Consider the following 27,203-nt stretch of genomic DNA (forward strand, 5'->3'; position numbering starts at 1 on the left):
CTACTCTGTTACTACTTCTCTATTCAAGAAGTAGATTAGCCATCAAAAATCATAGAGAAAATGTGCACTGGCTGGTATATTAAGGAGAAATAATTTCCCCCTCCCTCCGCACACACATCTTTTTCTCTGATGAGATTGGTTCTCTGGTGCAGAAACAATGTCCTCATCCACAAATGAGTAGCTGTTAATCACAGCTGGATGGAATTTCATCTAGTTTTCAGCTGTATGAAAGTGGCTATTTGCCTACTAGTATTTAAGAAGTCTGTTAGGTTACTATGTAGCACAGTACTTTTTATGCCTGGTTTTCTCTAAAGCTGAGATGGCAGCCAAGCAATTGCTCTCTGACCAGTGTAGTATAGCTGTTAATCACTTGGCGTCTTATGAGCTGCACGTCAGTGATGCTTACTTATCTATGGTTAGTGTGGGTTTTTGAGTCAACAGGAGTGAGGTTTCAGCTCTGATATATCCTGGTCTTCTTAGAATGGTGGTTATGGTGTGATGATAAATGAAACAGCAATATAGTGGTTTGGATTTTGCTGCTTTGTGGCCTAATGATTTAGAGCTGTAATTGCAAACTATGGGCTATGATAGGGAGAATCACAGTTCTTTCCAGTGGGTTGCCAAAACTATGGGCATCAGACACTGGTGGCAGACTGAATAATATTCACCCATATTCTATTTTAGAGTTAATGTAGATGTGTTAGGATTGGTGAAAAAAAGATTGACTTTAAAATGTCATTTAATTAATTAATTTTATTTTTTTATATTTTTATTGATTCAAGAGAGGAAGGGAGAGGGGGGGAGAGAGATAGAAAGATCAATGATGTGAAAGAATCATTTATCAGCTGCCTCCTGCACACCACACACTGGGGAATTGAGCCCACAAACCAGGCATGTGCCTTGCTCAGGAATTGAACCGTGACCTCCTTATTCATAAGTTGATGCTCAACCACTGAGTCATGCCAGCCTGGCAAAATGGCATTTAAATTTTACTGAAGTTTTCCTGTATTTACAGTGTTACTGAATATAAGTGCTAGCATGTGGGGTTCACAAATCTGATCATTAAAGGCCATAATAGCCAAAGATTAGGCCCCAGCATGTTAAAATCTGGGTGGCTTTTCTTTGAGGTAGCCTGGGTTTGAACAACAGCTGGGGCCTTTTGGAAGTCAAAGGGCAAACCAAGGACCCCAGCCTGAATGAAGGTCTCTTTGGGACAAACACAGAGACAACAAAGTGAGTTTGTGTCAGATTTCCAGCCTTAAAAATCAGCTTGTCTCACCTCCATTTCCTCCCTATTCTCACCCCTGTCCCAGGCCTGTAATTCCACTGAAGACTCAGTAGAACCTTTTTTGGCTGATTTCCTTGAAGACCAAGCTGATGTGAAGAGGGAAAATGGAAAGCAATTTCTAAAATATCTACAAGGATGTGGGAGTAAAATCTGCCTTCCTGTGATTAAGGTGACTACGTAATTTGTCATAATGTTTTTAATGGGGCCTCTGCTGGGTTGAGAGAACTAAATTATTGTGTGCCACCTAACTTGTTGGATTACCCATATTATACACAGGATTATAGAAACTGACTTTGAGGGTAAACATCTGTCTTCTTTGTAGCCTCTTCATATCATGTTGAGTAAATTGCAGATAGTAAGTAGTTGCTTACGTTTTCTCAATGGGCCACAGCTAGTGTGATCTCTGTACCAGGAGCATCAGCATCACCTGGGAAATCATCAGAAATGCAAATTCATGGACAAACTGAATCAGATGCTCTGGGGGTGGGGCCCGGGGAGCTTTATTTTAACGAGCTCCCCAGGTGACTCTAATGCTCTGGGGCAGATTGAGAAGCACAACTCAAATGATTACTTCTAGAAAAGTTAGCATCCTCTATCATATCTTTAGTCTGAGTCTGATGCACAGCCTGGTATTAGAAATGGCTATCTCTTCCATGTAATGAAATAAATTCTTTTTCACGAGGATGGACGCTTAGTAGGACTCATCTAATCCTTAGTGGGGGTATGACATCTAGAAACATGGCTACTTATCTGAGGGGTTCTTTTAACTCCAGCTTTATGAAGAGAATTAGTAATGTCTGGTTATTATGTAATTAAACCACCATCAAGGAATTCGAAAGTTAATGGAATAGTGCATGAAGCTGTTCTAGCGGTACTCATGCTTTGTAAGCATAGGGGAGCTTTTAAAATCCTGATGCTGTGGTTGCACTCCATGCCAATTAAGTCACAATGTCTGTAGCTGAAATCCAGACATCAGGATTTAAGATCTTAGGTTAATTCCATTGTGACACAAAATTTAGAAAGTGTTAGGTCATACAAACCTAGACATAATGAGACCCAAAAAGTTGGATGTAAGAAAGCTGTGCTCCAGGTGACTTCCCTGTTTCTCCCTAACAGAGGCCTGAGATAGATAACTGGGGAACCGGCATAAAAGCTCTAGAGCATGGTCTGGAATTGGAGAACCAGTTAACCAAGCTTCTGGTAGACCTGAAGACCACAGCTTCTTCCAAAAACGAATATGGTGTAAGTTGTTAGTAACTGGTCCTGAAAGCAATGTCATCTTTCACCTCTGAATTATGACTCGCTTCTGGGAAGTGGATCCAATGCAGTGGGTCATCCAACACATGTGTGCTTTCCCCCAAGGAATTATATGAACCTATTTCTGGGAGTAGATTGGAGGTGGGAGAAGTAGGTGCCTTGGTAAGAAGGAATGCAACTCATCACAAAATGAGGAAGATTTCCCAGGAAAAATGTGCTCTGGATAATTAAGCAAAATGACTTTTGTTGCTGGCTCTTGAATCTAGACAAGGATTGCTTAAATGTTAATGGCTACCAAAATCACATGGAGTGCTTACTCAAATAACCTGCTAGGTTCCACCCCCCAGAATTTCTGATTCAATGGCTTTCATGTGGTGTCCCAGAATTTGCATTTCTAACCCGTTTTCAGATTATGCTGCTGCTTGCTCACAAGGGGCCACACTTTGCGAACCATTGTCCTACATGGTCCCTACAAAAGTGATGTTAATGATGACTTATTATTCTACAGACTTCTCTGAAATCTTCCTGGTTAATGGTAAACACTCCAGCTTGAGATGGTAACTCCTTTCTAACTAAACCCTTAGTATTTCAGGAAAGCAAAGTGAGGAAAATGCCTTAATACAAAAGCTATCAATCCTAGATGCATATTGGAGTGACTTGGGAGTTCTGAAGAGATACAAACACCTGAGCCTTATTCCACTTACATCTCAGTCTTTGGGAATTGGGTCTGGGCACCTACTTGAAATCTCTATGTCATAAAAAAAAAAAAGCACACAGGGTGGGAAACCACTGCAGTAGTAGCTTGTTTAAATTAATCTGTACTTTTAATGAGATGCCCTAACACTCATACTCATTGGAAGTGGATATTGGTACTCACCTGGAGGTCTTGAATGTCTTAGATCAGTGATCTTTGAACTTCTATGTGCATATCAACTGTCTAGCCTAGTGGTCGGCAAACTGCGGCTCGCGAGCCACATGAGGCTCTTCGGCCCCTTGAGTGTGGCTCTTCCACAAAATACCATGGCCTGGGCGAGTCTATTTTGAAGAAGTGGCGTTAGAAGAAGTTTAAGTTTAAAAAATTTGGCTCTCAAAAGAAATTTCAATCGTTGTACTGTTGATATTTGGCTCTGTTGGCTAATGAGTTTGCTGACCACTGGTCTAGTCCTTTCTTAAAATACGCTTTCTGATTTAGTGGGAATGGTGTGTGACTTGAGATTCTGTGTTTCTAATAAGCTCCTAAGACTGCAGGTCTATGAGCTACAATTTGGGTAGGAAGATGTTTGATTGCCTCCTGTTGCAGACAAGGTTTCTAAAGGCCTTCCCCTGTTTATTTCTGTAGGTCTTAAACTTCTTTGGGAAGTTCCTGGATGAACAGAATAAAAACACAAACTACCTGCAATTCCGGATAGAATGTTATAAGGAATTAGAGAATATGAACCAGGAGGAGAAAGACCTATTTAAAAAGCCTGGTGAAGTGTTAGGTAAATAGACCTAATATCTGAAGGCAACAAGTCTTTCTATTATAGTAGGTCCCAAAACCAGCTACTTAAGAATCTTGATCTTCTCCATTTGACAGAAGACTGCTTTCCTTCATGGGTGTGTATAGAAATAAATCTGTTTTTGCATTATAATTATGTATAAAGAGATAGCTATTGAAGCACAAAAAGGTTTAATTCCATCAATGTAAGTTTGGTGAAAGCTTTCTGAGGTCAGTGCATCCATTACAATTCAAAAAAATAAAAAAAAAAAAAAAAGCGTCCTCCATCTCCCAGATGCAGGATTAAGATTTGTGAATTTCAAACAGTCCAAGCAGATATAGTATAAATTAAGTAGTAAAACCTAAGGTCTAACTGCTTTCCTCCCCTTCAACACGTATACTACATATTTAAAGTTTACAAAATAGTAGGATTTTCTTCTAATCAATGTAAATATAACCTTGAAAACAAGAGATCTTGGTCTAGAAATGGTGACTCACCTGAAAGATTTACAGAGGACAGGTAGCTGCAACCCAGGTGCCCTTTCATAACCTGGGTATGCATAGGGATCAGGAAGTTACACAGGCGATTAAGACTGCAAACAACTGTGTGGATGTGCCAACATCATCCACTGTGGGCAAGCTAGCAGCTACTGGGATAATTACTTTCAGGAGCAAGCAATGAGCATGAAACTTGTTTGGCTAATTCATTGGGAAGAAAGGGGGCTCTATAGGATTGTGTCCTGGCTCCAAAACTTACTAGATCCATGGCCTTGAGTAACTTTTTATCTCAGTCATTGACTTAGTTTAGACATTTTTAAAGGAGGATTAATAATATTTACTTCATAAAGTTAAAGAGAGGATTAAGTGAATTAATATATAAAAGTATCCAGAACACTTTAAGAAAGCCAACCCATAATGGAATTATTATGCTAGTGAAAAAAGCCAGAAAGAGAAAGGCAAATACCATATAATTTCATTTATATGTGGAATCTAATTGAAATGAATTTTAGAGACTGGACAGGTGGTTTTAGGGGAAAGGGGGATCCATGGGAGAGGAATGCATATGTGAAGGGAAGGAGACAGCTCCAAGACACCAGACTGCTTAACTTACTTTCACAGAGGATAAAGAAATGTTACAAGAGGAAGATATTCTTTCATAGAGGATAGAGAAATATGACCAGTACAAGAGGAAGTCATATATTTACAGAGGATAGAGGAATGTTGCAAGGGGGAGAGAGAGAGAGGGCATCAGGTGGGCTTTGACCTTTGAAACTGATACTATGCAGGAGAATGACCAATTAGGGAGGCACAGGGGTCATAAATTAATAAAAGGTCCAATTAGAAAGGGTAATGTTCAGACAAAGAGCTGCCAGCATATTTAAACCAAAGATAAAGGGATTCAGAACAGGATTTAGAGTGTTTCCCATTTTAGAGAGAGAGCAATCAGGCTGTTCCCAATTGGGAACCCCTGCCCAGGGGGAGTTGTCATATGCTTCCAATAAACTTCCACATTTTTAAAAAAAATTTCTTTATTGATTAAGGTATTACATATGTGTCCTTATTCCCCCATTACTCCCCACCCCCCATTTATGTCCCCAACCCCCTGTTGTCTGTGTCCGTTGATTAGGCTCATATGCATGCATATAAGTTCTTTGGTTGATCTCTCCCCCTACACACACTGTCCCCTACCTTCCCTGAGGTTTGACGTTCTGATTGATGTTTCTCTGTCTCTGGATCTGTTTTTGTTCATCAGTTTATGTTGTTCAATATATTCTACAAATGAATGATATCATGTGATATTCATCTTTCTCTGCCTGGCTTATTTCACTTAGCATAATGCTCTCCATCTCCATCCATGTTGTTGCAAATGGTAAGAACTTCTTTTTTAATACAGCATAGTATTCCATTGTGTAGATGTACCACAGTTTTTAATCCACTCATCTGCTGATGGGCACTTAGGCTGTTTCCAAATCTTAGCTATGGTGAATTGTGCTGCTATGAACATAGGGGTGTGTATATCCTTTCTGATTCATGTTTCTAGTTTCTTGTGATATATTCCTAGAAGTGGGATAACTGGGTCAAATGGGAGTTCCATTTTTAGTTTTTTGAGGAAACTCCATACTGTTCTCCACAGTGGCTGCACCAGTCTGCATTCCCACCAGCCGTGCACGAGGGTTCCTTTTTCTCCGCATCCTCGCCAGCACTTGTCATTTGTTGATTTGTTGATGACAGCCTTACTTCCACATTTTTATTTAAAATCTTTAGTCCAGGGGAGAAACCAAGATGGCGGCATAGGTTAAACACCTAACCTACAGCCAGGCACAACAATTTCAAAAATACAACTAAAAGTCAAAACGGACATCATCCAGAACCACAGGAAAGCTGGCGGACTGAAATGCCCACAACTAGAAGGAAAGAGAAAACCACAAGGATAATCAGAGGAGCCGTAAAAGCCTGAGGTATGGAGACACGGGAGGAGACACGAGCAAGCGCGCGTGCGGGGAGGTCGGAGCCGGAGAGGAAGGGGCGGATGACGGCCTGGCCGGTATTCACTAGCAGGAAGAAGATAAAAGCTCCAGATTGCGCTGAACACCAGCTCCGACTGCACTGAACCCCAGTTCTGGGCGAAACCCTGGGAAGCCAGGCGCACGCTGGGGGAATGAATTTGGGCTGTGGGGTGCAGGCACAGAGGAGCGGTGGAAGGCAGAGCTCCAGAGGTGCGCACGGGAAGGTGCGCAGAAGAGGGAAGGTTGCCTGTGCCGCTGAAGCGCCAGACTGCGCTGAGACTCAGTTCCAACTACACTGAAACCCAGTTCCAGGCGAGAATCTGGAAATCCAGATTCATTAGGGGAGAGACTAGACTGTTTGGCAGCGGGCGAAACTCCAGGGCGCGTTTCTCTCAGAGGTGTTTGCAAGGAGTACAGAGGGACACAGACACAGGAACCTCATAGGGCGGGGCTGACAGGAAGCCAAGGTTGTAGGCTCCACCCTGTAACTCCGCCCCATCCAAGCTGAGCAGAGGCTTTTTCCTGCTGAGTGCCTCAGGCAGTAGCTGACCTACACTACATTGGAGACCCAGAAACGAGGGCATCTAGTGGTCGATGTGAGATGACACCAGAATTCAACCACGCGCAAAAGGGTCACATTCAGGAGGCAGACTCAGTGAGCGCCAAAGCATTGCTGCATCAAGACCCGGCCCATAAACGTGTCTCCTGCACAGCAACTCTTCCTATATAGACAAAGAGGGTCCTCACGGCCAATTGGCCTGGAGGACAATTCCTCCCAGTGACACCAACAACAATCAAGACTTAACTATACAAAGGAGGACCAAGATGGAGGCATAGGGAAGAAGCCTGATCGTTGCCTACCACAACAATTTTGAGACTACGATGGGAGAGCAGAGCAGACACCATCCAGAACCACCGGAGGTCTGGCTGAGCAGATGCTCTACAACTAGAATAAAAGAGAGGGGTATGTGGGATGATGCTGACGCCAGTGACCGAAAGTCCACACTTTAAGAATTACGGCTCAGGCGACACAATGGCGGCCTGGAACGTGCTCAGCGCAGTTCCCCCGGCGGTCTCCAGCTGAGGGGACGACTCCACTCGCTGCCGAGCACGGACAGACGAGCCCCTGGGAGACATGGGGTGGGAGACTCCGCGCTTGCTGACCTCCAAGTCCTTCAAGAATCTCAATGCCCCAGAAGCGGCCAGGTGCGCACGCTCGGCGACCGGCCACTGCTGCAGACCCAAGGGCTGACGCAGCGACACCGGACCAGCCCACCGCCGCGCACCGGGCACACCGGAGCTTCGCCGAGCCCGCCGCCCAATGAGTTCTGCGGCAGCCGCCCTGGAGCTCTGAGAAAATGACCGAAGGAATTGCTGAGAGGGAATTGACCAACAGGAATTGGGATCAAGAAGACGAAACCCCGCTGAGACCCGGGTCCAGGCGAGCCTGCGAGCCTCTGGGCTCAGGTGTGGTCATACGCCCTTGGGTCTAGGTGAGGCCTAACGCCCCTGGGTCCGGGTGAGGCCACGCGCATCTGGGTCCAGGAGAAGCCGGATTCCGGGTTCGGGTGAGGCCATGAGCCCCTGGGTCCGGGTGAAGCTGAATCCTGGGTCCGGGTGAGGCCGTGTGCCCCTGGATCCGGGTAAGGCTGGGTCCCGGGTCTGGGTGAGGCCGTGCGCCCCTGGGTCTGGGAGAGGCCACGCGCCCCTGGGTCCGGGTGAGGCCATGTGTCCCTGGATCCTGGTGAGGCCTCGCGCACCTAGGTCCGGGTGAGGCCACGCGCCCCTGCGTCTGGGAGAGGCCACGCGCCCCTGGGTCCGGGTGAGGCCATGTGTCCCTGGATCCGGGTGAGGCCTCACGCACCTAGGTCCGGGTGAGGCCACACGCCCCTGGGTCTGGGAGAGGCCACGCGCCCCCGGGTCCAGGTGAGGCCATGTGTCCCTGGATCCAGGTGAGGCTGGGTCCCGGGTCCGGGTGAGGCCTCGCGCACCTGGCTCCGGGTGAGGCCACGCGCCCCTGGGTCTGGGAGAGGCCACGTGCCCCCGGTTCCGGGTGAGGCCATGTGTCCCTGGATCCGGGTGAGGCCTCGCGCCCCTGGGTCTGGGAGAGGCCACGCGCCCCTGGGTCTGGGTGAGGCTGGGTCCTGGGTCCGGGTGAGGCCACGTGCCCCTGGGTCTGGGAGAGGCCACGCGCCCCTGGGTCCTGGATCCAGGTGAGGCCTCGCACACCTACGTCCGGGTGAGGCCACGCGCCCCTGGGTCTGGGAGAGGCCACGCGCCCCCAGGTCCAGGTGAGGCCATGTGTCCCTGGATCCGGGTGAGGCTGGGTCCCGGGTCCAGGTGAGGCCGCGCACACCTAGCTCCGGGTGAGGCCACGCGCCCCTGGGTCTGGGAGAGGTCACGCGCCCCCGGGTACAGGTGAGGCCATGTGTCCCTGGTTCCGGGTGAGGTCTCGCGCACCTAGGTCCGGGTGAGGCCACGCACCCCTGGGTCTGGGAGAGGCCACGCGCCCCTGGGTCTGGGTGAGGCCACGTGCACCTGAGTCCGGGTGAAGCCGTGCCCCTGGGTCCGGCCGAGACCAAACCAGAGGGAGTCGGACCTCCATTACCACCATTTGTCCACCATCCAGAGCTGAGGGGTCAGTGCTGACATGTACACATAAGGAACTGGTGGACATTGAAATTGGGTCTCTAAAGAACTATTGGTCCAGAAAGAAACTCACTACAGACTGATTCATCTGCCTGTCAGCATAACTATTATTGCTCGTCTCACATTCAGTTCTTATAAGTATATCTCTAGTGACACATGATCTCGCTTATCTAGGGGAAATGATGAACAACATAGACTGATGAACAAGAACGGAACCAGAAACAAGGAGGCATCGATCGGACTATCGGGCCTCAGAGGGAGGATAGGGGAGGTTGGGGGGAGGGGGGAGAGATCAACCAAAGGACTTGTGTGCGTGCATATGAGCCTATCCAATGGTTATGTTCAACAGGGGGTTGGGGCATCCGTGGGGAGGGGTGCGGGATGGGAATGGGGGGGATGAGGACAAATATGTGACACCTTAATCAATAAAGAAATTAAAAATAAATAAATAAAATCTTTAGTCCACTAATTTATTCTTTTTTTTCCTAATATGACTTATATCAATTTTAATTGGCAAAAAATTGATTAGACATTTTCCAAAGAAGATATACAAAAAACAACAAGCATAGGAAAAGATCCTCAACATCATTAGGCAAATGCAAATCAACACCATAATAAGAGACCAATTCACACACCAGAATGGATATGATGATTTTTCAAATGGAAAATAACAAGTATTAGTGAGGTTAGTAGAAGCCTGGTATATAAAATGATACAGCCACTGTGAAAAAAAGATGGAATTTCTCAAAGTTATGCATAAGCCCAGCCAGTATTACTCAGTGGTTGAGTGTCAACCTATGAACCAGGAGGTCACAATTTGATTCCTGCTCAGGGCACATGCCTGGGGTTGCAGGCTAAATCCCCAATAGGGGGCATGCATGAGGCAACCAATCAAGGATTCGTTCTCATCACTAATGCTTCTATCTCTCTCTCCTCTCCCTTCCTCTCTGAAATTAATAAAAATATATTTTTAAAAATTAATAAAAACATTTTTAAAAAGTTATGCCTATAATTACCATATTGTCCAGCAGTTTAACTTCTAAGTGTATATCCAACATAATTTTAAAGAACTGTTAAAATAAAAACTTCTACACAAATAGTACAGTAATAATGCTAGCCAAAAAGTAAAAACAACCTACCTGTCCATCAATCACTGAATGAATTAACAAAATGAAGTTTATTCATAATTAGATAATTATCCATCAGCTGTCTCCTGCATGTTCCCTACTGGTGATCCAGCTCCCAACTTGGGCATGTGCCCTGATCATGATTCGAACTGGTGACACTTTGGTGCATGGGATGATGCTTAACCAACTGAGCCACACAAGCCAGGCCTAATTTCAATTTTATTTTTTTTCCATTTTTTAAAATTAAGGTATTATATGTGTAAATATCTTACCAACGCCTCCCACCCCACTCCAGTTTTGAGTCCATTGGTTATGCTTATATGCATGCATACAAGTCCTTCGGTTGATCTCTTATCTCCTCCACCTCTCCCTCACCTTCCCGCTGTAATTTGACAGTCTGTTTGATACTTTACTGCCTCTGTATCTATCTTTTTGTTCATCAGTTTATAATGTTCTTTATTATCCACAAATGAGTGAGATCATGTGGTATTTTTCTTTCATTGACTGGCTTATTTCACTTAACATAATGTTCTCCAGTTCCATCCAGGTAGCTGCAAATGGTAAGAATTCCTTCTTTTTTATGGCAGCATAGTATTCAATTTTGTAGATGTACCATAGTTTTCTGATCCAGTCATTGCTGACGGGCACCTAGGCTGTTTCCAAATCTTACCTATTGTAAATTGTGCTGCTATGAACATAGGAGTGCATATGTCTTTTCTGACTGGTGTTTCTAGTTTCTTGGGATATATTCCTAGAAGTGGTAGTACTGGGTCAAATGGGAGTTCCATTTTTAGTTTTTTGAGGAAAATCCATACTGTTCTCCACAGTGGCTGCACCAGTCTGCATTCCCACCAGCAGTGCACAAGGTTTCTTTTTTCTCTGCATCCTCGCCAACACTTGTTTGTTGATTTGTTAATAATAGCCATTCTGACAGGTGTGAGATGGTACTGAATTGTCATTTTGATTTGCATCTCTCAGATAATTAGTGACTTTGAGCATGTTTTTATATGCCTCTTGGCCTTCCTTCTGTCTTCTTTTGAGAAGATTCCAGTTAGGTCCGTTGCCCATTTTTTTATTGGGTCATTTAACTTCCTTTTATTAAGTTGTATAAGTTGCCTGTAGATGTTGGAAATTAAACCTTTATCAGTGATGCCATTTGAAAATATGTTCTCTCATACAGTGGGCATTCTTGTTGTTTTGTTGATGGTTTCTTTTGCTGTGAAAAAGCTTTAATTTTGATGCAGTCCCATTTGTTTATTTTCTCTTTAGCTTCCATTGCCCTAGGAGCAGTATCAGTGAAGAAGTTCTTTCGGCATATGTCTGAGATTTAGCTGCCTGTGGATTCCTCTGGTATGTTTATGGTTTCCCATCTTATGTTTAAGTCCTGTATCCATTTTGAGTTTATTTTTGTGTATGGTGTAAGTTGGTGGTCTAGTTTAATTTTTTTGCATGTATCTGTCCCAACACCATTTATTGAAGAGACTGTCTTGACTCCATTGTATGTTCATGCCTCCTTTGTCAAATATTAATTGAGCATAGTGGTTTGGGTCAATATCTGGATTCTCTATTCTATTCCATTGATCTATATGTCTGTTCTTGTGCCAGTACCAGGCAGTTTTGAGAACAGTGGCTTTGTAATATAGCTTGAAATCTGGTATTGAGATCTCTCCTACTTTATTCTTCTTTCTCAGGATTGCTGTGGCTATCCAGGGTCTTTTTTTATTCCAGATGAATTTTTGGAGAGTTCGTTCTAGGTCTGTGAAATATGCCGTTGGTATTTTAATGGGGAGTGCATTGAATCTATAGATTGCTTTGGGTAGTATGGACATTTTAATGATGTTGATTCTACCAGTCCATGAACATGGTATATTCTTCCATCTGTTTACGTCTTCCTCTATATCTTTTTTCAGTGCCCTGTAGTTTTCCACATATAGGTCTTTTACCTCCTTAGTTAAGTTTATTCCTAGGTATCTTAATTTTTTTGGTGCGATGGTAAATGGATTGCTTTTTTAGTCTCTCTTTATATAAGTTCACTATTGGTGTATAGAAATTCCATAGATTTCTTGGCATTAATTTTGTATCCTGCTATGTTGCCGAATTCATTTATTAAGTCTATTAGTTTTTTGATGGAGTCTTTCGGGTTTTTTATGTACAATATCATGTCATCTTCAAATAAGGACAGCTTCACTTCTTCTTTTCCAATTTAGATGCCTTTTATTTCTTCTTCTTATCTAATTGCAATGGCTAATACTTCCAGTACTATGTCAAACAGGAGTGGTGAGAGTGGGCATCCCTGTCTTGTTCCTGTTCTTAGGGGAAATGGTTTTAGTTTTTGCCCATTGATTATGATGTTAGCTGTGGGTTTATCATATATAGCTTTTATTATGTTGAGGTATGATCCTTCTATTCCCACCTTGCTGAGAGTTTTTATCAAGAAAGGGTGTTGGGCCCTAGCCGGTTTGGCTCAGTGGATAGAGCGTCAGCCTGTGGACTGAAGGGTCACAGTTTCGATTCTGGCCAAGGGCACATGCCTGGGTTGTGGGCTCAGTCCCCAATAGGGGACGTGCAGGAGGCAGCCGATCAATGATTCTCTCTCATCATTGATGTTTCTATCTCTCTATCCCTCTCCCTTCCTCTCTGAAATCTATAAAGATATATATTTTTAAAAAAAAAAGAAAGGGTGTTGGATTTTGTCAAATGCTTTTTCTTCGTCAATTGATATGACTATGTGATTTTTATCTCTCAGTTTGTTTATGTGATGTATCACTTTTATTGATTTGTGGATATTGTACCATCCTTGCATTCCTGGGATAAATCCTACTTGGTTATGCTGTAAGATCTTTCTGATGTACTGCTGGATCTGATTTGCTAGAATTTTGTTGAGGATTTTGGCATCTTTGTTCATGAGGGATATTGGCCTATAATTCTCTTTCATTGTGTTGCCTTTATCTGGTTTTGGTATTAGGGTGATGCTGGCTTCATAGAAGGAGCTTGGAAGTGTTCCTTCCTCTTGAATTTTTTTTGAATAGTCTGAGGAGGCTAGGTTTTAGTTCTTCCTTGAATGTTTGGTAAAACTCCCCTGTGAAGCCATCTGGCCCCGGGCTTTTGTTTGCCAGAAGCTTTTTGATGACTGCTTCAATTTCTTCCATAGTTATTGGCCCACTGAGCTGTTTAGGTTCTTCCTGATTGAGTTTTGAAAGGTTATATTTTTCTAGGAATATGTCCATTATCTCCAGGTTGTCCAGTTTGTTGGAATAAAGTTGTTAATAGTATTTTTTAACAATCCCTTGTATTTCAGTGGGGTCTGTTGTTATTTCACCTCTTTCATTTCTGATTTTATTTATTTGGGTTCTCTCTCTTTGCTTCTTGGTGACCCTGGCTAGAGGTTCATCAATCTTGTTTATCCTTTCAAAGAACCAGCCGTTGGTTTTGTTGATCTTTTGCATTGTTTCTTTGGTCTCTATGTCATTTATCTCCACTCTGATCTTTATTATTTCCTTCCTTCTGCTTACACTGGGCTTTTCTTGTTGCTCTCTTTCTAACTCTTTGAGTTGTAGGGTTAGGTAATTTATTACCATTGTTTCTTGTTTTTTTGCAGTAGGCTTGTAGAGCTATGAACTTCCCTCTCAAGACTGCTTTCGCTATGTCCCATAGATTTTGGATTGTTATGTTTTCATTGTCATTTGTTGCCATGATGTTTTTTTATTTCTTCCTTCATCTCTCTGGTAACCCAGTCATTGTTTAGTAGCATGCTGTTTAGTCTCCATGTGTTTGATTTCTTTGGATTGTTTTTAATGTAGTTGATTTCCAGTTTTATGCAACTGTGATCTGAGAAAATGCTTGATATGATTTCTATCTTCTTGAATTTGAAGAGCCTTTGCCTATGTCCCAGCAAATAGTCTATCTTTGAAAATGACCCATGTGCACTTGAGAAGAATGTATATTCTATGGCTTTGGGGTGAAATGTTCTGAAGATGTCAATTAATTCCATCTGATCTAGTGAGTCATTTGGGATTGATGTTTCTTTGCTGATTTTTTGTTTAGAGGATTTGTCCAATGGTGATAGTGGGGTATTAAAGTCTCCAAATATGATTGTATTGCTTGCAATCTCTCCCTTGATATCCTCCAGGAGTTTATATATATATATATTTATATATATATATTTGGGTGCTCCTGTATTGGGTGTGTATATGTTTACCAGAGTTATTTCTTCTTGTTGGATTGCTCCCTTTAGTATTATGAAGTGGCCTTCCTTATCTCTTGTTATGTCCTTTACTTTGAGATCTAATTTGTCAGATATAAGTGTTGCTACCACAGCTTTCTTTTTTTATTTCCATTTGCCTGGAAAACCTTTTTCCATCCCTTCACCCTCAGTCTGTGTGCGTCTTTTTTTCTGAGGTGGGTTTCTTGTAGACAGCAGATATATGAGTCATGTTTTCTTATCCAATCCTTTACCCTATGTCTTTTGATTGTGGCATTTAATCCATTTACATTTAAAGTTATTATTGATAGGTACTTATTTGTCGCCATTTTTATTCTTTACCCCTGTGTTCTGTTTTTGTTTCCTATTTCTTTTTTTACAGCAGACCCTTTATCATTTCTTGCATTGCTGGTTTGGTGGTAACAAATTCCCTTAGTCCTTTTTTGTCTGTGAAGCTCCTGATTTCACCTTCAATTTTGATCGATAGCCTTGCTAGGTACAGTATTCTTGGATTCAGACCCTTCCTTTGCATGACTTTGTATATTTCATTCCATTCCCTTCTGGCCTGATGAGTTTCTGTTGAGAAATCAGTTGCTAGTCTGATGGGGGTTCCTTTGTAGGTAACTTTATGTCTCTCTCTGGCTACTTTTAAGATTCTTACTTTGTTGTTGGTGTTTGCCAATTTAATTATAACATGTCTTGGCATTGTTCTTTTGGGGTTCATTTTGCTTGGGACTCTGTGATCTTCTTGGATTTGTGTGGGGTTTTTTCTTCCCTATATCAGGGAATTTTTCTGTCATTATTTCTTCAAACAGGTTTTCTATTCCTTGCTCACTTTCCTCTCCTTCTGGCACCCCTATTATGCAGATATTATTTTGTTTCATGTTGTCCCAAAGTTCCCTTAGACTCTACTCCTGCTTTTTAATTTTTTTTTTTCTAGAAGCTGCTCTACTTGGGTATTTTTTCCCACCTTGTCTTCCGGCTCACTGATGTGGCCCTCTGCTTCTTCTAGTCTACTCTTGATGCTTTCTATTGAGTTCTTTACAGCAGTGATGTCATTTTTTCATTTATTCTTGGTTCTTCTTCATTTCCTCTTGGTTCTTACTCATATTGTCGAATTTGTCTTTCATTCTTTTCAGCCACCTTATGACCATTTCTCTGAATTCTTTCTCTGACAGGTTTCTTGCCTCTATTTCATTTATTTCCTTTTCTGGTGATGCCTGCTTTTCTTTCATGTGCATGCTGTTTCTTTGTCTCCCCATGGTATCTCTTCTCCAGATGTCTAGTTATGTAGTTCTCTCTCCTGCATTGATTTAAAGGCACAAAGTACAACACAACTAGGTACAACACACAAGGCACTGAACAGAAATGTATTCATGATATTAATAACCCCCAATAAAGGTGACCACCAGAGGAAGGCAAATTAGGGAATAGGAGAGAAAGAAGAGGAAAAAGAAAAAGAAAAAAAAGGAGTGCCAAAATGAAATTGGGAAAAGGAAATAAAAAAGTAAGAGAGAAAAGAAATATACTAAGAAAGAAAAGGAGAACAAACTATATATATGGGGAGAAAACTTCAAGAGAACAGCCACTAATCCCAGCAAATGCCAGCAACAAGTACCTAGAGATTAATACAAACTACAAACAACAACTAATATCAAGCGAGGTGAGGGAAAACAGAAGCAAAAAGCAAACAAAAGCAAAGCAAACAAAGAAAACAAACAAAAAAAAAGAATAAGCAAAACAATCTCACAAAAAAAGCATAAAAAACCAATATAGTCAACATTCAAGCAAACAAAACAAAAGGACAGAGAGAAAAACAATTTTTTGGATAGTTAAGATAGAGAAGAGAGAGGTGTGTATGGTCTTGGAGCAGGGGATTGGGAATTAGATATATAAGGAGGGTGAAATTTTAACAGGGGGGTAAACAGAAAGAATAGGGAAAATCTAAAACAGGAAAAGGGTAAGAGAAACAAAACTCCAAAAGGGGAAAGGTTAGGAAGAGAGTGATGGCATAAAGGCAGAGTTGAGATAGAGTAAAATGATGCTAAAGGAAAAATGAAAATGGAATGTAGAACACTAATCCCAAAGTAAAATAAAAAGAAAATAAAATGACACTTAAAAAAAAAAGAAAAGAAAAGGTAAAATAGTAGTAGTAATAATACTGTTTGAAACTAAGAATGTAATAATTAAAAAGGTAAAATCAAGTGAGGAAAAAAGAAAATAATTAGTTTCTTAAGTAAAAGATGGAAAGAAAAAGAAAAGATGTGCAGTAATGACGGTCATTCACTTCCTCTATTGTTCTATTTGGTACACCTGTTTCCCAGTCTGGACAGTATTGCAGTTCCCTGCATTCCACTGCTCCTCAGTGTTGTAAGCCAGTCCTGATTTTTAAGCAGGTGGTGTCTTATTTTCTTATATTCCTTTATTTTTGATTACACAGAGCCTATTTGTGATTCAGCCCCTGTGTGGCAGTGTTTCTGGATTGATTTCCAGATCTGTATGGCTTCTCTATCTTGTGCTTAGATCCTGGTTTCCCTGTGGCACTCAATACTGGTTTGTGGGAGTGGGATGCCCCAGAGCTGGCTCTCCGATGGTCACTCCCCATTCTGATCCCCAGGTTCCAGAAAAACAACTTTCCCCTGCAGTCTCCCAGGGTGTCCCCAACTGGATGATCCTATGTATTGGGCTTAGTAATCTGAAGCAAGGATTTGAAGAGGAAAAAGCCCAAGTGTGCAAACAACGGGGCTGCAGGCAAGTCTGCGCAGTCTTCCTTTGCCCCTTGGGTCTAAGCAGCCAGCACACTTTTAAAATTTTTAGGCTGTCCTTTTGGGTCAGATCAAAATGGGTTGCTTTTTATAGATTCCTTCTGTTAGCAGCTCTGAGGACCCCCTTCCACATTCATGGATCATGCCAGTCCCAACATCCACGGATTTTTCTAGGCACAGACTTCCCCCGGTCCTCCAGCTCCCACAGTGCGCGCATATTCTCTCTCCTGCCGGCACCAGAGACCTCATCTTATCCCAGGTGAAATCTGACCTTTCCGTGGTGGAGTGTAGAGATCCTCTGAATCCACGTGTTTGCTCCAATTGGGGACCGGTGTTCTGGGGTTCGCAGCTTTTCGATGGGTGCTGCAGTTGTAGATTTTCAAGCTTCCTATAACATCCACTTTCCCCTTCAAGATGGCGTGGTCTCCACATCTGAGCCTGTAGCTCTGGGAGGGGACCCAGTAGCAGTGGGGGCTGCCCGGTCAGGGAACCCCATCCAGCAGTCCCCCACCTTCTCCTGGAGTATAGCTGTCCCTTAACTCACCAACAAATACTCCTCATGCAACCCTCAGCTGTTCTTTCTTTCTGCTCCGCGACAAGGCTCAGGGCCTGTCTGTCTATTCCGCTGCCACTTTTTCAGTTCCACTAATTTATTCTTTAAACTTCATCAGACAAGAACCCACAGAGGGAGATTCTGCTTGCCCAACTCCATGTAACATAATCAACAAAAAATGATTTAACGAACAAAGTAGAATCAGAAGCATAGATACATAGCTGTCAGATGGGAGGGAATTGGGTGAAAAAGGTGTATGGATTAAGCAAAAATATAACACATAGGCATAGACAGCAGTTGATGATAGAGGAAAAGGGGGGGCGTGGGTAAAGTGAAAGTGGGCAAGGAAGGGACAATGGGGACTGAAAGAGACTTGACTTTAACTGGTTAGTGCCTGATGCAGTATGCAGATGTTTTGTTAGGTTCTATACTTGAAATCTTTATGGTTTTATTAACCAACTAGAGGCCCGGTGCATGAAATTCATGTGCAGGTAGGGTCCCTAGGCCTGGCTGGCAATCAGGGCCGATCTGTGGGGCTACCGGTGGGGCAATTGAGGGGCCCCCACTGGTGCCCGCCTTGGCTAACCTGGGACTTGTGGACTGGGGGAAGCTCCTGAATTGAGCATCTGCCCTCTGGTGGTCAGTGCACATCGTAGTGAATGGTCATTTGGCTGGTCATTCTGCCTTTTGGTTGATTTGCATATTAGGCTTTTTTTTTTTTAAATAGAGGATGTTACGCCAATAAATTCAACCTAAAAAGACAACAGATAACTGAAATTGACACCTAATCTTAAAAGATTATGTTCATTTAAAAAGTGTATTTTTAATATTTCCACTTGATTTATTAACTGGGCTTTACTATCTACTTTTAAGAAAAAAGACTTTATTTTTCCTAATACAGTTTTAAGTTTACAATAAAATTGAAAGGTAAAAAACAAAACAAAACAAAATGAAACACAACAGAAACAAAAACACAGACATTTAATCTTAGAAGTATCTTTTGACATGAGAAGGGGAAATAGAAAGATCCAATTAGACATGATTTGGGAAAAATTCAAGTTAACAAATGGGTTGAATATTGAAATAGACACAGCTAATTTAACAAGTGATATTGAAGTAAGCTAAGAAATTCTCAGCCAAATGGTATTTTAAATATTAAGACATGGAGTCCCAATGAAAGATCTAATTTTTAGCTCCAGGAGAGAAGAGAAAATGAGAAAAATACCTATTGTAGCAAATTTTTATAGTATCAAGGATGTAAAAGCTCACTGCAAAATACATCACTTACAAAGAAAGAAAACTGCCATATTACTAACAGCTTTCACATCAATATTAGATGCAAGGAGAAAATGGGGAAATCATCTTCAAAATGCTGAGGTGTAATAATTGAACTGATATCACCTTCCCTGGATACTGCCCTTTAGACCACTTCAAAACCAACATTTCCTTTTGCTTAGAACATATTCCACTTGCTAAGACTATTATCTTTCCCCTCTGGATTTTCCCAGGATCTGGACCCACCCAGAGAGTTCCCTGCAAAAAGAGAAACAAACAACAACAAAAAACACCTAGAATCCTTTAAAAACCTCTGACTCTCCATCTCTGGGTGCTGGTGCCATTTTGAAGCTCAGCCCATCTGATCTCCTGATGACCTAATAAATTTATAATTATTTAACACTTTGGCCTTATGTGTTTCTCCTTTGGCAACCCTAACATTTGGTGTTGAAACCGGGAGGGTTCCACAGGAAAGGGGAGCCATTGTCCCAACTTTGATCACCCTGAATTTGCTACTCAGAGAGCAGTAGGCAGGATCAATTCAATCTGGGCCTACTTCTGAATCATACTTGGTGACATGATTGCCTGCCTCTATTAGGCCTTCCTTCCTACCCAGCTAAAGAGGATGCCATATCAGGAATTCCTCCTTCTGCATTGCTGACCCTCTATCCCATACTGGCCAATCTTCTCTAGGCTAGTGACATTCCACAATTTTCCTAGTCTCGAGTCTTTTGCCCACATACTCTCACTGACTTCTCAAAAGTCCTCTGGTCTCAAAAGTCTTAGCATTAGGCCATAAGACTCCTCTGTCATTTGGCCTCAGGTCTTTCTGGAATTGGAAGCCAATCCAGAAGGTCTCCCCTCATTTCTCATGGCAATATGTTTAGCAGTGGGATGCCTGCCCTAAACAGTCATCTTTAACTTGTGGTGTGTCACTCACACTTACCCTCATGGGCCATGCTTATTCTCCTTATCATGGGGAATATTTCCTTTGCATGGCCTAAAACAACCCCTCTTGGCTGTCTCCTTCAAAATCTCAATCGCCTTTGACTCACAGGAGAGATCAGGCCCAAGCTCCTCATTTCCTTTTATAACATGACTAGAGGCCCGGTGCATGAAAATTCATGCACTGGAGCAGGGGTCCCTCAGCCCGACTTGCCCCCTCTCACAGTCCGGGAGCCCTCAGGGGCAGGAGGCAACCTGGCAATTAGGGGAAGGCGATGCCCCATCACACCTCTGCTGCTACCACTGCTGGCAATGCAAGCCTCGGCCAGCCTTGGTTACATGAGCTTTGGGGAGCCCTAGGCATCTGGGCAGCCACATCTGAGGCTTGCCTGTGCCTTGGGCTTGCCCTGGGGGGCTGAGGGGACTGGGGGACTCCAGAGGCAGGCACGCAGATGCCCCAGCAGGGCTGAGGGGACTGGGTGACACCATCTTATGGCTGTGGGCACCGCCATCTTTGAGGGTGGGGCAGTCAATTAGCATATTCCCTCTTTATTAGACAGGACTAGATGCATGAAGATTCGTGCAAGAATGGGCCTTCCTTCCCCTGGCTGCCAACACCGCCTTCTTTCTGGCCAGAGCTGCCTTTCCACCTTCCCACAATGCCCAGAGGCCCGGAGTGGCATGGATGGTGCAGAATGCCTGTGTCATTGCCATGGCAACGACACAAGTGTCCCACCCTGTTCCCATCTGCTCAGCGCCTGTGTATGCAAATTAACCTTCCATTTTTGTTGGGTTAATTTGCATACTCACTCCTGATTGGCTGGTGGGTGTTGTGAAGGTACAGTCAATTAGCATCTTACTCTTTTATTAGTGTAGACTAGAAGCCCGGTGCATGAAATTCATGCATAGGAGGGGGGGCGTGTCACTCAGCCCGGCCTGCACCCTCTCCAATCTGGGACCCCTCGGGAGATGTCCAACTACATCTCGCAATCCAGGACTGCTGGCTACTAACCGCTCACCTGCCTGCCTGATTGCCCCTAACCACCTCTGCCTGCCTGCCTGATCACCCCTAACTACTCCCCTACTGGCCTGATTGCCCCTAACTGCCTGCTCCCTGCTGGCCTGATCACCCCTAACCACCTCTGCTTCACCCCACATCTGGGACCCAGGATTTCTTCCTCTGGCTGGCCTCAGTCACTCAGGACCTGGGCCGGCTTTGCCCAGGCCGGCCGCAAGCACAGGGGACAATGGGCAGGTGGCTTCACCCAGGCTGCAGCTGCAGGCACCTGGGACCACAGGGCAGGTGGCTTGTCCCTCTCCTGGGCCACAGGCACAGGTTCAGGCATTGGTGCCTGGGACCGTGGGGCTGGCAGCCACTGGTGCCCGGGACTGCGGGTTGGGTGGCTTGTCTTCTCCTGATCTGCAGGCACAGCTGCTGGTGACCAGGACTGCAGGGACCGCAGAGCATGTGGCGTGTCCATCTCCTGGGCTGCAGGCGCAGGCACAGCCGCCGGCACCCAGGACCATGGGGCAAGTGGCTTGTTCCTCTTCTGGGCTGCAGCCCCAGCTTCTGGTGCCCGGGACCATGGGGCATGCGACTTGTCCCTCTCCTGGGCCGCAGCCTGGCTGGTCCCCATTCCTCTCTCATGAGCTCATTTGTGCCTGGCTGGCCCCCATTCCTCTCTCGTGAGCTCATTTGTGCCTGGTTGGTCCCCATTTCTCTCTCCCCAGTGTTGAGTGTCTGAGCCATTACTGTGTGAGGGCATATTAGCTCTTTATTATATAGGATTTGGCCACAATACTAGTATAAACTAAATAATGATTCTCAATGGCCTGAAAAGGATACTCTTGATTTTAACATATTGTGTGATTTAGATAATTGCTGTCAGTGCAATGGAAAATGGTCAGGGATTCCCTTTTTCACCCTCTGTTTTCAATCCTCTCTCTGTCAGTCCTGCTCTACCTATCAGATCCTTCTCTTTCACACAAAACATCATACCCCTAACACTTCTGATTCTGAATCTACTTTTGACCCAGCAGACCACCTACCTCCACCCCTTTATACACCCCTTTCCTCACCTGCAGTAGATTCCCCAAACTCAGATCCTCCTAACCAGCAACTGCCTTTTACCCCGGCCCCTGAGAGTTCAAATCCAGAGAATGAAATCTCTAATATAGACTTTCCCCACCTGACACTAGCTCTTAGGCCACCCAAAGACCACCTTTCTCAACAGCCACTTCTGTTCCCATGCCTATTCTCCCCCTGAGGGAGGTCGTGGGATCTGAGGACATTGTCCAAGTCCATGTCCCATTCTCTATGTCTGACCTTTATGAGATTGAAAAAAGACTAGAGTCTTCTTCTACTAACCCAACAACTTCTATCAAGGAATTTGAGTACCTGACCCAGACTTATCACCTGACATGGCATGATATCTATGTCATTCTGTCCTCTTCTCTAACCCCAGGGGAGAAGGAGCACATCTGGCTGGCAGCTGAGGACCATGCCAATGCCCTCCACAGAAAGGACGAGGCGGACAATCCAGTTGGCACTGATACTGTCCTCTGAACTGACCTGAAATGGAACTATTAGGTTAATTCTCCAGGATGCCAGTTCCATAACCATATGATCACCTGTCTCATTTCCTGACTCAAAAAGGCTGCTCATAAAGCAGTCAACTATGATAAAGTAATGAAATCACTCGGGGCCCAGAGGAAATCCAGTTCTCTTCATCTCCTGCCTCATGGAGGCCTTACAGAAATTACCACCTTAAATCCCACCTCCCCAGAGGAACTCTTCTTCTAAACACCCATTTTATATCCCAATCAGTTCCTGACATTCACCATAAATTAAAAAAAATAGACACAGGTCCACAAACCCCTCAAAAGAGACCTCCTTAACCTAGCCTTTAAGGTCTTTAATAATAGAGACGAGGACACCCAAATACCCCCAAAAACAAGATCAGGCCAAGGGTGGCCTTTCAGCTCCTAGTCACCCCACTCATGAACCCCAAATGAAGTGCCAGTCCTCCAACCAAAGGTAACTCAGGGGATAAGCCTCCTCCAGGCCCATGCTTCAAATGCAACAAGGAAGGACACTGGGATAAGTCCTGCCCAAACCTGAGACCCACGCTTGGGCCCTGCCCAAGGTGCAGAAGGGAAGCCCATTGGAAATCACACTGTAGTCTGGCCCCTCCAGATCAGACCTCAGCCAGTACAGCAAGGCTGCTCTCTGGATGCAGTTTGGAGCTCCCAGACCTCCTGGAAGTAACCACTGAAGCCTGAAGCTGCCCAGGCCCTAACAAAGTCTCACAGTTTTACATCACTGGGACAGAGCCTCAGTCAATGATTGTGGTGGCAAGTAAACTGATCTTCCTTTTAATTGACACTGGGGCCACTTATTCTGCCCTCCCAGAATTCACTGGGACCCTTGTTCCCTCCTCAGTCTCTATTATGGAGGTTGATGAATTAGTCTCACAGCCATTATCCACCTCACCTCTACACTGTATCTTACCCATACCCCCTTTATCCACTCTTTTCTTGTTTTACCTGGGCCTATTAAGCATCCCCTCATAAAGCCCAGTTGTTCCGAACCACAGTCACTTACCTCGGTTTTACTCTCACCCCATAAAGTGGAGCCATTACCTTAGATTGTAAATACTTAACTTGTCCATAACTGTCCCCTCCTCCAGATAAGAAATACTCTCCTTTCTCAGGCTCACTAGGTACTTTTTCCTCTGGGTTCCCAACTTTAGTCTTCTCGCAAAGGCCATCTATGACCCAGTGAACCTCACTGAGACTTTAGATCCCAAAGCCATCATTCTCACCCCCTTTAATGCTCTAAAAACTGCTCTCACCTCAGTGCCTTCTCAATCTCCCCCTTCCCAAAGAACAACATTCATCCCTACAAAACTGCAAACCCTTACTTAAGTAGTAGCTTCTGCTACTATCAGAAGCGGAACTCATGAGCACCCTAACCTTAGCCTGTTACCTCTAAGGAAAAATGTGGCAGTTTTAAATACAAGCAGCTAGAGGCCTGGAAAGTGCATTCCTAGAACAAGCTTCCAGGACTGTTCCCTCCTCTTCCAGCTTTTTCTCAAGCCTCATAGGTCTATACATAATTTTCCAAAGTCTTGGATAATTAAAAGCTTTGGAGCATTGCTGGGTTAAACCATAAACATCTAAATATTTCCTCCTAGCATCCTAAAGCAAACCCACCTAGGCTGTCTCCTGTTTCTTACGTACTTAGATTGGAGCCTAGACTTTCTTTATTTCCACCACTCATTCAAAGTCCCGGACACAATCATTGAAAGCATCAACAGGTCTTCCTGCAGGGTATTTAGGAACTTTTCTCCCCTCCTTTAGCCTTCTTAAAAACAATACACTGCAAAGGACACTAATTGGGAATGATTCTGTAATACAGGTATTAATGGAAAAAAACCATTCACATGTGTAAAGAACTTTTGTGAGTTTATTTGAGCCAAGATGTCAACAATTGTCAGGAAGCAGAATCTCAGCATATTGGGATAATGATCTGCAGAATTGCAGTTTTGCCCCTTATTTTATACATTACGATCAAAGGAGGAGATTTAAGTGGGTTACATGAACTCCATTGGTGATAGATTAGGGAGAAAACAAAGAGGCGAGACTTCTGGGACTGGATAAAAAGTAAAATCATAGACACATACTTATTTTACTTAGGTGGGTACAGAATAGTTAACAGTAAAAAATGAACATGATACAAATAACAATGAGGGAATTTGTGGTCTCTCTCCTGGCACGCAGGCATATTTGGTTGTGCTCTGAGGGGTCTGGGAAAGTGGAAGTTACAAGTTACCCTGACATTTCACAGATATGTTATCTTAGGTGCAAAAGACAATAGGCGCAGGATCAGTAAAAATTGAAGTTGATCTTTGTCAAGGAAGATACTGGCCTAGGACATGACTACCCACTATAAACTGCTTTTTAATTAAAGGTTTTTAATTACAGACCATCCTTTGTGGTTACTCTAGGTCTCTTGAGTTTGCAAGGCTGCCACACAGGCCTTCCCTGAATTAGTCAGGTGAGCATGTGGCCCCTTTTCTGTCCACACAGGGAAATAACGAAGCAGCCCAGAGGCCAAGGCAGGGGCTTAGAGGAACCCTCTGTCTCCCCAACTCTTAGCTATATCTCATGTAACACCCATATACTAGTATACTCCAGAGGAACTTCAGTCCTTATTAGCTTTTGGAACTACTCAGGAAGATCTCTGGTTAAAATTTCAGGCAAAATATATCCTTCCCCAGGGACAGGCTAACAATAACTTATAGGCTATTCACAATTCCCTACATATAAGGTACAGCCTGCTTTTACAACTCTTACAACCCCTCATCACATGATATCATCAAAACCTGATATCATAAAAAACCTGTTCTACTTGTTACTCAGTATCTCCCTAAGGAAAAGTTTGACCTCCTTCTTTCCCCACTCATTAGGCAAGGGACCAAATCCCTGGACAAGACTGGCAAATTGATTTCACTTATATGCTCCTTATTAAAAGAACCAAATATGTCTTAACCATAGTAGATATCTTCAGGCAAGGTGGAAAATACAGACACTCTTCTAGGTAATTATCCTACAGCCCACGCAAATCAAACCTCCCTTCTTTTCCATACTTATATTCAATCTCTCACTAAGTAGGTCCTTCCTCCATCCCGGCCACAGGTCCTATCACTCTACACACTCCACTAATCACCCAAGCCCCTCTATACTTTACAAGGTCACAGGGCAATATAACAATAGACTATCTCCCATTATCAGCTTGCAGCACTACAGTTAACCTAGAACTACTGAATAGCCATTGGTCTCATCAAGTTGACTACCAGGTTTGCTGGAAGCCCATGGTTATTTCCTATGGCTGGTCCATTTTACTTCTTATCAAACCTTTCAGGTCCAAGGCTTCAACTGCTCCTTTCCCTTGGATAACAGTCCATTCTAGCATTCCCATCCACTGCAATAAAATCTCAGTCACTCATCTGTCACCTCTTATCAGTAGCACCATGGCAACTACCCTCTCAGTTTGGAGCTGAGAGCTGGGAAAAGGACCATCACCCTTGAATATACCTCTTCTCTTTACACTTTTCAGCTTGTCTCCATGATCAGGGATATTTTTTCCTCTGTGGGGAAAACATACATCTGCCACCCAACCAACTCTATAGGAACCTGTACTCTTTTCTATCTCTCACCCAATGTACAGGTAGCCCCCAATAATTAGTCTTTACATTTCCCTGTAACCCATCATATCCAACAAAAAATGGAATTCTAGATAATCCCTCTTGTCATAACCCTGGTATCTCAGCAAGTGTCAGAACTGGCATAGGGGCATAACCACTGCTCTATCATACTTTGAAATTCTATCTCAGGACCTACAAGAAAGTCTAGATGACATTTCCCAAAGTTTAGTTCAAATTCAGGATCAGATAGACTCACTATTGGCTGTCACCCTCCCAAATAGGAGAGGCCTAGACTTTCTAATACAGAGAAAGGAGGTCTATGCCTTTTTCTGGAGGAAGAATGTTATGTCAATCAGTCCGGCCTAGTCAGGGAGGCCACCCAAAAATTAACAGGAAGGGCAGCAAAGATTAGAGAATGCCAATCAAATTCATGGGACTACTGGCTAAAGAATATAAATTGGTATACCAGGCTCCTTCCCTTAATAGGACCATTAACATTCCTATTTCTCATTCTCATTTTTGGCCCATGTAGTCTGTGCCATTTTTCATCTTTCCTTCAGTATTGCTGTTGAACCTTCCCCAACCAATCTTTCAGGATAATCATACTGCTGCCACCCCTCACTCCAACCATGAAGAATCTGTACAGTGTTCCAGCTGACTACAATCAAAGTATACCCGCCTATGATCTCAATGTCCCCCATCAGCAGGAAGTAACTATAGAAGATATAACCTCCATTCCTATTTCATAAAACAAAAAAGCTGGAATGTTAGGTCTCATCAAATAATTGAATCAATGCCCTCTTCCCTGGGAACTGACCTTTAGACCACTTCACAACTGACATTCCCTTTCGCTCAGATCACATTCCACTTGCTAAGACCAGATTCCACTTGCTAAGACCATTATCTTTCTCTTCCAGACTTTCTAGAATCTGGACCCACCCAGAGAGTTT

The 27,203-nt window shown here is 43.7% G+C and overlaps 1 protein-coding gene across 1 annotated transcript; it reads left to right on the forward strand.

Annotated features, from left to right (window-relative positions):
• The first annotated feature begins 319 nt into the window (after positions 1-319).
• LOC129147495 (ferritin, heavy subunit-like) lies at positions 320-22,610 on the forward strand. Its single transcript, XM_054709933.1, has 5 exons — positions 320-415; positions 1,314-1,457; positions 2,405-2,530; positions 3,885-4,026; positions 22,510-22,610. The coding sequence occupies exons 1-5, from the start codon at positions 320-322 to the stop codon at positions 22,608-22,610; spliced, it is 609 nt and encodes a 202-aa protein (XP_054565908.1).
• The last annotated feature ends 4,593 nt before the right edge of the window (positions 22,611-27,203 follow it).

Source organism: Eptesicus fuscus, chromosome 3 (assembly GCF_027574615.1).
Source record: "Eptesicus fuscus isolate TK198812 chromosome 3, DD_ASM_mEF_20220401, whole genome shotgun sequence".
Lineage (NCBI taxonomy): Eukaryota > Metazoa > Chordata > Mammalia > Chiroptera > Vespertilionidae > Eptesicus > Eptesicus fuscus.

Coding starts and splice junctions, on each gene's coding strand:
- LOC129147495 (XM_054709933.1), top strand. CDS start 320: ATGGCAGCCAAGCAATTGCTCTCTGACCAGTGTAGTATAGCTGTTAAT. Junction 1,458..2,404: donor TCTGCCTTCCTGTGATTAAG/GTGACTACGTAA, acceptor TCTCCCTAACAG/AGGCCTGAGATAGATAACTG. Junction 2,531..3,884: donor CTTCCAAAAACGAATATGGT/GTAAGTTGTTAG, acceptor TTATTTCTGTAG/GTCTTAAACTTCTTTGGGAA.